We start from the raw sequence: 13,464 nt of genomic DNA on the forward strand, positions 1-13,464 counted from the left end.
TCTCTTTTTCATTTGGTCAAACTTTGCTAGTACTGGTTGGGTATCAAACATGGCGAGTGGCGACTGCTGGTCCTTCTTCCATAACGGTTAACCCGAATCAATTTAGACACATTACTACTTTCCAGCCTAGTATTTAATATAAATACACTCACTTCAACATAATAAATTAGGTTTAAAAGGCAATTGTGAGCATTAATTTTAGAATTTTTTGTGGACACATTTTTGAAATCAAGGTATCAAGCTTGTTAGACGTGTCTTAGAGACACTGAGACAATTTTTTGATAAGTGATGTCTTGTTCTCAAATCCGATGAAAAGTTGTGTTTTTATGCATGTTTGTGGCCAGTGTAAGTTGCTGAGAATACTGTCATGTAAGGACAAAGAAAGCTGACACCTTGTCATTTTTTATAAAGTCATTTTTACCCAACAGAATCCACTTGTTACTGTCCAATTTACATTCAGTAAAATAATCATGGTATTATTCATTCCAAACATCTTAAAATGATGTCACAAAGAAATTGCAAAATGAAAGCTGGATTTTAAACATAAAAACATAAAATTTTGGAATTTATGTTGAAAGACAGACACTTGTTTTGTATTCTGACAATCCATAGGTGTTCAATGATCTTTAACCCTTACCCAGCTAAATTTCTATAATGAAATTGCCCGTCATGACTCCAATTTGGACAGTACCATTAACTGTTAAAAGGGGTGCTTACCAAAAAGATACTGACTGAATAGCCAACAGTGCAGATGATGATCAGACTGCACAGATGTGCAGGCTGATTAAGATCTACGCTGGTCGCAAAGGCAGAACCAATCGTGTCCAGCATGATAAGGGTTAAGCTTATAAATGTTAAAATTACAGTAAAAAAAAACATTACAGTATTTTCAAGAAGACGGTTAAAAATATCTAAAGTGGGATCCTAATGGACTAGTCTCCAGATCCTCTGTATCATAACATTTTTAAAATCTATGTGCAAATACAGGATTGTATGTGAAATATTAGGAACTTTTCACCACCAGTTACAGAAATCTAGCGATTTTATACGCCCACCCTCTATAACAGAAAATCCGTTTAATTGTACCAGGGGTATATTTACAAAAATGACTATTATTTACTGAATTTTCACCCTTTTTATTTATGGTATGACTTCATTTCATGGATTTCCTGCATCATGGGTAACTGTTTAGGTGGTACAAAGGCTCTGCCTTGTTACCGCATAAACAGTTCCTTGAGAAATTGAGAGCCGGATATTCCCATCTGCACCGACAACCAGTGATAGAATATTTTTCTTGCATTACATATTCAAGAAATAATAATAACAATGATAAAATCATTCAATCAACTTTCTTTTTAGAACTTCTGTATAGCAGCGTATTTAAACAAAGCGCAGGAAACTAACGTCCATAAACAGGAAAGTCATCATGACGTTTCAAAGATAAATAACAATGTTTAGTTCCGGTTTTGTTTTATCTCTTGCAGCGTAACATTATGAATTACCGAGACAATTACTGATTTCAATAATCCTTTCACAAAAACAACGTTTCATTTCGAAAATATATTTATATTCTAAGTATGACCTGCCGTCCATAGACGAAAAGTTCCGATCACGCCATGGAAAATAACGACTTTGCTCGACTACTGCCGATTCCATTAGGCTCCCTCTACCTTAAACACAACATTCCATCTTTGCCATCTTTTAAAATTTACATTTTGAAATTTTTGGTGCATCAACTACATCGCATTTAAACTGCAAAAGTAACTTCATGTAATTTTGAATAGCAGAATTTTTAATGCAATACTCAGAGGTTCCATTTGACCCGGGACCCCGGGTCCGGACCCGGGAGATTTTCAAAAGACGCTCAAAGGACCCGGCATGATACTTGCCTGTGCGTCCTTCGGGACCTGGAGGCATTTTCCTTTGATAATCCTTTCTCTTATCATTCATTTCCTTCAGTAAAACTATTTCCACGATAGACACGTGTATTCCAAAATAAACACTCACGGTCATACCCTCCTGACTTTGATCTTCTGCTAAATCCCGCCCTTTCTCCTGTAGACATGCCTCGCTGATTTTTTTATCAGCAAGTTACTTCACGGTGAGTGCACATAGGTAAGAAGAATCAATGAAGTGTTGAAATTAATTGATAAAGAGTATTGATCCTGTGTACTGTCAAAAAAGGCGCCAATTATTAAATTATCGTAAGCAGCTGATTACTGAGCATGTGAAAAGTGCACTGCAAGATTTTTTTCATGCCAACTTTAAATTAGACCATTGTTTAGTGATCATACCGTAATTTCAACAAGAAACTTCACAAATTTTGATGATTTTTGAAAGCAAAAATAAGTTTAGAATGTCCGTTCACGAGTCTAATTACACCCGATGTCATATGCATATTTCCAAAATTCCTTAAAAAAACTGACTTTCAATGCAGCTTTTAATGATAAGTAGCATCATTGTTTGAGGAACTATCTCTGATTTAGCTTAGTTGGCCAAGTAAACTGAGCAAAAACTACTTTCCGATGACATTCCGAAAATGTACCAGTATCCGGATAGTACATTTTGGATACATTTTTATAGAGTGTTATAGCACTGTTCTGTTATTAAAAATTAAATGAAATATAGAAGAAAAACCTTATCAAAATAACATGAACTTTGATAAATATTAGTTACAATATGAGACTATATGACCTGAAACTGACATTTTTATTATGCTGTAACATGATCTTAGGTTTATTGTTTTCTTAGGTAAAGATCTACGTATTACTAAATAAAACAAGAGGACCATGATGGTCCTGAATCGCTCACCTCTTCCCACATGACCCAGTTTTGAGTATGACGTCGTTTTTTCTATTATTTGACATAGTGACCTAGTTTTTGAGCTCATGTGACCCAGTTTTAAACTTGACCTAGATATTATCAAGATAAAAATTCTGACTAATTTTCATGAAGATCCATTGAAAAATATGGTCTCTAGAGAGGTCACAAGGTTTTTCTATTATTTGACCTATTGACCTAGTTTTCGAAGGTACGTGACCCTGTTTTGAACTTTACCTAGATATCATCAAGGTGAACATTCTCATTAATTTTCATGAAGATCTCATGAAAAATATGGCCTCTAGAGAGGTCACAAGGATTTTCTATTTTTATACCTACTGGCCTAGTTTTTGACCGCACGTGACCCAGTTTTGAAACTGACCTAGGTATCATCAAGGTGAACATTCAGATCAATTTTCATGAAGATCCATTGAAAAATATGGCCTCTAGAGAGGTCAAAAGATTTTAATAATTTTAGACCTACTGACCTAGTTTTTGACTGCAGTTGAACCAGTTTCAAACTTGACCTAGATATCATCAAGATGAACATTCAGACCAACTTTCATACAGATCACATGAAAAGTATGGTCTCTAGAGAGGTCACAAGGTTTTTCTATTATTTGACCTACTGACCTAGTTTTGTATGGCATGTGACCCAGTTTCAAACTTGACCTAGATATCATCAAGGTGAACATTCTGACCAATTTTTATGGAGATCCATTTACAAGTATGGCCTCTAGAGAGGTCACAAGGTTTTTCTATTTTTAGACCTACTGACCTAGTTTTTGACCGCACATGACCCTGTTTCGAACCTGACCTAGAAATCATCAAGATGAACATTCAGACCAATTTTCATACAGATCCCATGAAAAATATGGCCTTTAGAGAGGTCACAAGGTTTTTCCATTACTTGACCTACTGACCTAGTTTTTGACGGCACATGACCCACATTCGAACTTGACCTAGATATTATCAAGACGAACATTCAGACCAACTTTCATACAGATCCCATGAAAAATATGGCCTCTAGGGAGGTCACAAGGTTTTTCTATTATTTGACCTACTGACCTAGTTTTTGAAGGCAAGTGACCCACTTTCGAACTTGACCTAGATATCATCAAGGTGAACATTCTGACCAATTTTCATGAAGATCTCATGAAATATATGGCCTCTAGAGAGGTCACAAGGTTTTTCTATTTTTAGACCTACTGACCTAGTTTTTGACCGCATGTGACCCTGTCTCGAACTTGACCTAGATATCATCAAGAGGAACATTCAGACCAACTTTCATACAGATCCCATGAAAAATGTGGCCTTTAGAGAGGTCACAAGGTTTTTCTATTATTTGACCTACTGACCTAGTTTTTGATGGCACCTGACCCAGTTTCGAACTTAACCTAGATATCATCAAGCTGAATGTTCTGACCAATTTTCATGAAGATCTTGTGAAAATATGGCCTCTAGAGAGGTCACAAGGTTTTTCTATTATTTGACCTACTGACCTAGTTTTTGATGGCACGTGACCCAGTTTCGAACTTGACCTAGATATCATCAAGGTGAACATTCTGACCAATTTTCATGAAGATCTTGTGAAATATATGGCCTCTAGAGAGGTCACAAGGTTTTTCTATTTTTAGACCTACTGACCTAGTTTTTGACGGCACGTGACCCAGTTTCGAACTTGACCTAGATATCATCAAGATGAACATTCTGACCAACTTTCATAAAGATCCCACGAAAAATGTGACCTCTAGAGTGGTCACAAGCAAAAGTTTACGGACTGACGCACGCACGGATGACGGACGCTGCGCGATCACAAAAGCTCACCTTGTCACTTTGTGACAGGTGAGCTAAAAAATATAGTCAATTATATGGACGTGTTGGGACAGGACTCCTGTATTTTGGAAAAGGACCCGTCAAAATTTGGGCCCAAGGGTCCTGGGACTCTTGGGTTTTCAGGTCTAGTGGAACCCCTGATACTTTGTTTTCAGCAACTTATTATGTACAGTATAAAAATTCACTGAAAAATACTTGATTCATACCGCATCCCTAGAACACCACTAGAGGACAGGCCTGGCATCTGGTTAGTGGACGGCTAGAAAGCAGGCTAGTCATCCTGAAACCTGATGGCTAAACACTTTCATTAATTTCATCTAAGCACGCAACAAGTAAAATATTTCATTTAAGGAAGTGTCTATCGGCATGACATATATGGCCCATTTTCTGTCCAGTTTGCCAGGAACCTACATATTGTATTAGAATTACTTACAATCTCTTTCAGTGTGTGCATGAGTTGTAAGATCTTATTAAATCTGCATGAACAGGCTATAATGATTTTTTTTTTATTCTCACGACCATCGTGCGGGTAAGTATATCCTTGTACATATGACAGGTGTTTCTATTTTCGGTGTAATATCATAGTTAAAAGACTAATAGGAGAGATTGCCCTGACGTCACGCATTAACACCTGTTTATCTGGTGGTTGGCAAAACAAATGTTTTTTACACCGTTTGTGTATGGGATCGGAATTCTTAATAACTCTTTTGCTAATTTATGGATTTTAAAAATTCAAAAAGTTTTAAAATGCTTACGATTTTCATATTTTCTCATTTAAATATCTTTTTGAAATGAATGACCATTTTAAATGACATATGATTTTAATAGCGGCGTAGCGATGCTCCAAACTTTTAGAAAAAACACTGTAAGTCAAGTGTTCATAATAAAGCAATTTTATTTCAAAACGATAATTAAAAGTAATCAATAAATTGCTTGTTTTATATCCTTTCCATTGATCAAAAAATTATTGATATCATTTGTGTTTTAAGAAAGTTTAAGCCGTTAGAAAAACATCACTGTTTACAAAAAAACATGGACGCTCGGCATCTGCCCACCCGAACTTTGTCTTATCAGTTCTAAAAATAGAAAATACAAGGGATTTGTATACAACACGATCTCTCCTATAGCAGCTTGTCATTGTTTTAAGATATTATTTAAATCAATAAACATTACATATTAAAACAACACTGCAACAAATGACATCATTAATTTACCGTTTTTTTTATTAGTTAAATTAATTAATTAATTGATCAACTGTAGAACAAATAAATCAAAAGAATGCAAACTTATACTTGTATACCTTTATTACTTTAAAAAGTTAATTATTATACCTTTATTTTATGTTGTTTTTCTTACTTTTCATATTATGATATAATTTTAAGTAATAAAAATTATATATAGGCATCATAAACGCATGCTGTTACGGATTGTTAACTTACCAAAGGTGCATGCTAAAAATAGTCAAATAATCAGCATTAAGGGAAGGAAGTGTCTAGGGGTACGGATCCGTACCTCTAGAATCTGATTCTAGAGGTACGGATCCGTACCTCTAGACAATCCTGTTAGGGGTTTTCTAGGGGTACGGACCTCCTTTTTCTAGAGATTGAGGGTTATATATATCTTAAATTTTGTTGAAAATGAAATAAAAAAAATAACACTTAACCAATGTTCACTTAAAACTTGGATCTAAATGGTTTACAGATACCAGCGTTCACCCGATTGTTTACCTTCTCTTTCAAAACCTAAATAACCGAGGAACTCCAAATGAATACACTGTTCCGTGCCGATTAGTTTGTTGTAAAAAAACTGTTGATAACAGATAAATGTGTGCATGTAACCCTTAAACATGTTAAATGAAATTCAGCAGAAAAATAAATCAAATAAGCGTAATAATATGCACCTATTAATTTTGTTATTTAACAAGATATAATGATAATCGGCATGGAACTGATTGTTCAATAATCAATTAACCGACATTAAGTAAAGGAAACTGTTTGTGAAAACGTCTCTTGTATCTCGTAACGGCTACCAAATGTGTGGAAAACATAAAATTATCATTAAAAATAGTTTTTCCCTAACATATTTAACATTATTTTGTTTAATCTTTATATTTTTCTGCCAGTTCGAATCCTCATGATTTAATTATTTGGTGTTCCTCGGTTATTTACCTTTCGAAAGAAAATGTAACAAATCGGGTGAACGGTGTTATCTGTAAACAATTTAGATCCAAGTTTAAAGTGAATTCTGATGATGTCTTATTTGTTATTTCATTTTCAACAAAATTTGAAATGTAAATGACCCTTAATTTCTAGAAAATCGGAGGTCCGTACCCCTAGAAAACCCCTAACAGGCTTGTCTAGACGTACGGATCCGTACTTCTAGAATCAGATTCTAGAGGTACGGATCCGTACCCCTAGACACTTCCTTAAGGGAATCTGATAAGCAGGCACTTTTAAAACTACAGAAAATCTTAACTAATTTTTACATGTATGCAGTTGCATGTACAACAAAAATAACTGGCATGACTTTCCAGGCAGGATCGTCGTGCGAATAATATAAATTATCGGCATAACCACCGTGTGAATAACAAAAATAATCGGCAATGGTTGTGCGGATAAAGAAATGTATCAACATGACCATCATGCTGATATCCTTGGCCTTCTTTTAAACCGAGCAGTTTAACTAATTTCACAAACCCAGTAAATTTCCAGACTGACAAGCACTGCCGGTATATTACCAAAATGTCTTTAAATTAAAAACACTGAAATCCTCTACCTGGATAAGTCGCGATGACCCATTTCCATACTAAAAATACTACCTCTAAAACAATACTAGCATGAAAGTATTATGCTCTTGTAATGTTGAAATTACTTAATAACATATAGATGGACAACATAATTGTATTCAAAATAAAAACACTTACATCTTCGAAAATAGAGCCAACATTTGCAGTGACAAGCAGCAGTTTTGTATGTTCACCCTCCATCTTTTGCATGTGCAAGCACTAAAACGATGCACGTGAGATGGAGCAGGGTGATATGTATAAAAAAAATAGCTCAACGTAATTTAAATATCAAGTCATTCCCTCTTAAAGAATCAACTGCCACAATTTATTTCACAAATACAGAAATATTTTGACATTTTGGGTTCCGTCTATTTCGTTAGCGCGCCCTCTACAAAACATAAAAGAAGGGAGTTAAATCTGCCATGCACCTTAATCTTGGATAAATTCCGATATACGGCATTGACAAAAAACGAGCGGTTAATAATAATAATAATAATAATAATAATAATAAATTCTTTATTTAAAGAAGGTAAAACGCATTAAGTTTTATACATAACATACGAATACAGGCTGACTCGGACCATGGCTGATTCGGACCAAATTTACTTGGCTTATTTGGCCCAAATTCTACATCTCTACATCTACATCTACATGATACTTAAAACAATCATTAACGATTATGACTGGAAGGCGCTTGTCTGGGCAGTGTTAAAAATGAGAAAACTCATTAGGTGCAAAGAATAAAAATTACTACAGGTGCTAAGTTAAAAAACATAGTGAAGGAAGTTACTGCAGATGTACAGTGGCCAGCCGCTCAGCAAATATGTTGAGGCTGGGGCTGGACTGTACATATTGGGGAAGGCCATTCCATAGTCTGATTGTACGGGGGAAGAAGGAATTCATGTGGTATTGAGTACGGGACTGTGGAATTAGGTAGTTCAGGTTTCTGGTCGGAGTTAGATGGTTATGGTCGACGCATACATGATTTGTTCGGATTTTGTAAAAATAGATGAGAGAAGATTGTATGCGCCGTTGTTCTAAAGTTTGCCAGTTTAGGGTGTTAATCATCTGGGTTACACTGCTTGTATAGTTATAGTCGTTAAAGATAAACCGTGCAGCTGATCTTTGCACTTTTTCGACTTTGTATGAGAGGGACTTTTGCCAGGGGTGCCAGATGGATGAGCAATACTCGAGTTGTGGACGGACATAGGTGTTATAGGCTTTCTCTTTGACCTTTTTGTTTGTTGTCTGAACATTTCTTTTGATGAATTTAAGAGAGTTGTTTGCTTTAGAGGAAATAGTATTAATATGTTCAGACCAGTTTAAGTCTTTAGTTAGTGTAACACCTAAGTATTTAGCGGTATCGGTAGATTTCAGTTCCTTGTCATGCAGGGTGTAAGGAAACATGACAGGGTTTCGTTTGCGAGTAATTCTCAGCACCTCACACTTGTCTGGATTGAATTCCAGTCCTGTTCCCACTTTTCAAGGGCGTACAAATCTTTTTGTAGTGTTTGGGCATCAGATGAGGACTTGACTGTAAGGTATACTATGGTATCATCTGCAAACAGTCTTGCCTTACTTCTAATAGAATCTGGTAGGTCATTAATGTAAGCCAGAAAGAGACAGGGCCCTAGGACGGACCCCTGAGGGACACCGGACAGGACAGGCAGGGTGTCAGAAGTGCAGCTGTCTACAACTACTCTTTGAGTTCGACCCTTCAGAAATGACTTTATCCACTGTGATACCAGAGGGTGGACACCCAGCTCATTAAGTTTAAATATCAATTTATTGTGATCAACCTTGTCGAATGCTTTACTAAAATCCATTACTATTACATCTGTTTGTTGACCTTGCTCAAGGTTGTCGTAAACTTCTTGTGTAAAGCTGATCAGTTGTGATTCACAGCTATGCTTAGATCTGAAGCCATGCTGGTACTGGCTTAAGAGGTCATTATTGTCAAAATGTGTCATGATGTTGGAGACTAGAATGTGTTCCAATAATTTGGAAGCTATGCAGGTGAGAGATATTGGCCTGTAGTTACTGGCCTTGGATTTCGGGCCTTTCTTATAAACAGGGGCGACAACTGCACTTCTCCAATCTGGCGGGACACAGCCAGTTTCCAGGGATGACCTAATTGTTTAAGTTTTCCTGACACTGATGTCATGAGTAAAAATAAAATTTATGAGTATTAAGTTTAATGTCTGATGCAAAGAATAATTAAAGTCCTTATTTAAATGCATAAATGATGCATTTTAGATTGTCAAAACTTCTTACCTGCTTGTACGGTGTATATTTAAAATTTTTATGTCCTTTCTTCAAGTTAAACCTCATTATAAGCTATAATCAACATTACTTTCTGAAAATTGCTGAACCATCCTAAATTCATGGTCATTATTGACTGTTAATTAAAAGTTTGAGGTCTGAATCAGCCAAAATATATAGTCATTATCTACTTTTATTCAAAGTATGTGGTCCGAATCAGCCAAAATATTTGGTCCGAGTCAGCCATGGTCCGAATCAGCCACGGTCCGAATCAGCCTGTTTCCATAACATACAAATCTTATTTTCAATAAGGCCCTCTAACAAACACAAAACCATTTACACATACAAATAAAAAATGTCACAGTCATTCCATCGAGCAGACTTGTAAATGAAGATAAAACGTATGTTACATAGTGAATCTATCTATCTAACTGTCGTTGACGTCAAACCCCTTACGGGAACGTAGACGTTTTGCGCGTCAAAATCGAAAAGAGAAAGAATATAGTGATACAAATTTAGAGTGGAAGAAACTAAAAATAACTTTGGTGATATAAAAAGTTGAAGTATGCAGGATAATTAGGGCGAGACATGTTCTAGGCTACAAACTGCAGCACTGAACTGCTCTAGGATAGGGAGGTGGGCGACACTGGGTGGAGGGGGGCGAGGGAGTTGGTTCCAATGGTACACTGTTCTCGGAAAATAAGAAAACTTGTAATAGACTAGTCAGTGGTTGCAGTAATTAACCTATAACTTAGGGAATGGCCATAGCGGACACAACAAGTCATTGGGGTCAGGTAATCTACGATTGGGATAGCAACCCGAGTGATAACCTAGCATCTATATGCCTTAAATCCAGTCGACGAAGGTTTAGGGAGTGTAGCATATCTGTTACACTGGAAGTACGAACGTAGTATTTGGACGCTTTCAATTTGGTCAATTTAAGTTTGGGTGTGGGGCGACCATACCTCGGAGGCATATTCGAGCTGGGGTCGGACTAGAGTCTGGTAAGCAATTGTCTTAATGGGTTGGGATTTGACCTTAATGTTTCTTCGTAAGAACCCTAGGGTTTGGTTAGCTTTTTTGGTTGACCTGTTTATTTGAATGTCCCATGATAGGTCATTTGAGATATCCACGCCTAGGTATTTAGCTGAGCTGAACGATTCAAGCTGGACTCCATGTAGTAGGGATAGGATATTTCCTTCTAGTGGCGTGGATCACTTGACACTTGGAGGGGTTGAACTCCATATCCCACTCCAACTCGCACTTTTCTAGAAGTTTGAGGTCATTTTGGAGAGTGACAGATTGGTCTGCAGATGACAGAGTTAGTTATATTGCCGTGTCATCTGCAAACAGACGGACTTTGGAACTGACGTTTTGTGGGAGGTCATTTATGTAAGCTAGGAAAAGCAGGGGAGCAAGTACAGACCCCTGTGGGACACCTGATGATACTGGGATGGCATCAGAGGTAGTGCCATTTAGGACTACTGATTGGATCCTATTATCTAAGAAGCCTTTGACTCATCTTAGTATGTTACCTCTGACTCCGTATTCGTGCATTTTTAGAAGGACTTTCTCATGGCTAACCTTGTCGAAAGCCTTACTAAAATCCAGTAGTATAAGATCTACTTGTTTCTTATTGTAGACTGAAGTGACCAGATCATTTACTAACATAACTAACTGAGTAACGCATGATCTTTTTTCCCTAAATCCATGCTGGAGGTCATACAGAATACCATGGTTGGTGCAGTGCTTAACAATAGATGAGGAAACAATGTTCTTAAGAACTTTGCACAGGACACATGTTAATGAAATTGGCCTATAATTTACTGGATTTGACCTATCACCTTTTTTAAAAATGGGGGCATGCGGATTTCCACTTGGATGGAATCTCTACACTTTATTTTTTAAAAGAAAGTGTTTAAGTAAATATTTAAATGAATTTACTGTGCTAGCATTTCTATTTGAGTAAGGTTTAAGAAAATTAGTTTTAGGTCGAAGGTGTTGTAGATCAAAATTCGTTTTAGAACGAAGGCTATAGTATGTATTGTCACAAATTTCAATTGTGTCACAAAATAAGAAGGTGCAAACTTGTTTAATGCTTTATAAACCAAAACACCAATATTGTATTTTATCCTGTTTGGGAAAGTTAACCATTTAAGTTCACAGAAGAGAGTATTGGATGATGTCTGGAAGGGCGCTTTCAATATAAGTCGAGCTGCCCTCTTTTGAATTTTAAAGATTTTTTCTATATGTCCTTTAGAGCGGTTTCCCCATACAGCTAATGCGTAGTCAAAATTCGGTAAAATGTATGAGTTATAAAACATATTTTTTATATCAGCTTTTAGGTATTTTGATATTCTGTAAAAAGATACAGTTTAGAGTGCATTTTTTTCACACACCCTTTTTACATGTTGATCCATACCTAAATTTTTATCAATATAAACACCTAACAATTTTTGACATGATACATTTTGAATACAGTTATCATTTAGAATAAGATTTATGTTTCTTACTTTATTTAATTTCTTGTTGGTACCAATTAACATATTAGTTGTCTTATTCGGATGGAGATCCTTATTATTAGACGTGCACCAGTTACTTAATTTGATAAATGTATAGGTCTTATTGCTTTTTAGTTCGTTTCGTAAAAACGTTAATATTGTGGAGGCGTCAAATAACGATAATATAAAGAACAAGGCAGTCTGAAAGACAGCTAAATCCCCCGCCACTGCTATGGATAGTGAAAGGGTAAACCTTTGATTTTAGCTGTGACCTTGACCTTGAACTGACATGGCTGACTCATAAATTCTGAACAACGTCTTGATGAGGTGATCATTTGAACCAAAGTTTCATGAAAATCCTTCAAGGGGTTTAGGAGACACAGAGCTGAAACCTTTGACCTTCAGTTGTGACCTTGTCCTTGAGTTGACATGGCTGACTCATGAGTTCTTGATGAGGTGATCATTTGACCCAAGTTTGATGAAAATCCTTCAAGGGGTTAAGGAGATACAGAATGGACACCAAATGGAAGGCTCAAACCTTCGACCCTTAGTTGTGACCTTGACCTTGAGCTGGCATGGTTGACTCATAATTTCTGCATATCGTTCTGATGAGGTAATCATTTGACCCAAGTTTTATAAAATTCCTTCAAGGGGTGTAGGAGATATAGAGCAGACACGAAACAGAAGGCTCAAACCTTTGACCTTCAGTTGTGACCTTGACCTTGAGCCGACATGGCTGACTCATAAGTTTTGCACATTGCCTTGATGAGGTGATCGTTTGACCCAAGTTTGATGAAAATCCTTCAAGGGGTTTAGGAGATATAGAGCAGACACAAAATGGAAGGCTCAAACCTTTGACCCTAAGTTGTGACCTTGACCTGGAGCCGGCATGTCTCACTCATGGGTTCTACACATCGTCTTGATGAGGTGATCATTTGACCCAAGTTTTATAAAATTCCTTCAAGGGGTTTTAGAGATATAGAGCGGACACAAAATGGAAAGCTCAAACATTTGACCTTGAGTTGTGACCTTGACCTTGAGCCGGCACGGCTGACTCATGGGTTCTGCACATCGACTTGATGAGGTGATCATTTGACCCAAGTTTTATAAAATTCCTTCAAGGGGTTTAAGAGATATAGAGTGGACACAAAATGGCAGGCTCAAACCTTTGACCTTGAGTTGTGACCTTGACCTTGAACCGACAAGGGTGACTCATGGGTTCTGCACATCGTCTTGATGAGGTGATCATTTGACCCAAGT

The 13,464-nt window shown here is 36.7% G+C and overlaps 1 protein-coding gene across 3 annotated transcripts in view; it reads right to left on the minus strand.

The window, feature by feature from the left end:
* The window catches only part of LOC128559613 (inositol polyphosphate-5-phosphatase A-like), a 61,926-nt gene extending 54,104 nt beyond the window's left edge, over window positions 1-7,822 (minus strand). For all 3 annotated transcript variants that reach the window (XM_053551908.1, XM_053551907.1, XM_053551906.1), the window contains exon 1: window positions 7,580-7,822. In XM_053551908.1, coding sequence (XP_053407883.1) covers window positions 7,580-7,651 — 72 coding nt within the window. In that variant the 5' untranslated portion in view covers window positions 7,652-7,822. The remainder of the gene's footprint in view (window positions 1-7,579) is intronic.
* Between the last annotated feature and the right edge of the window lie 5,642 nt (window positions 7,823-13,464).

This window comes from Mercenaria mercenaria, chromosome 9 (genome assembly GCF_021730395.1).
Source record: "Mercenaria mercenaria strain notata chromosome 9, MADL_Memer_1, whole genome shotgun sequence".
Lineage (NCBI taxonomy): Eukaryota > Metazoa > Mollusca > Bivalvia > Venerida > Veneridae > Mercenaria > Mercenaria mercenaria.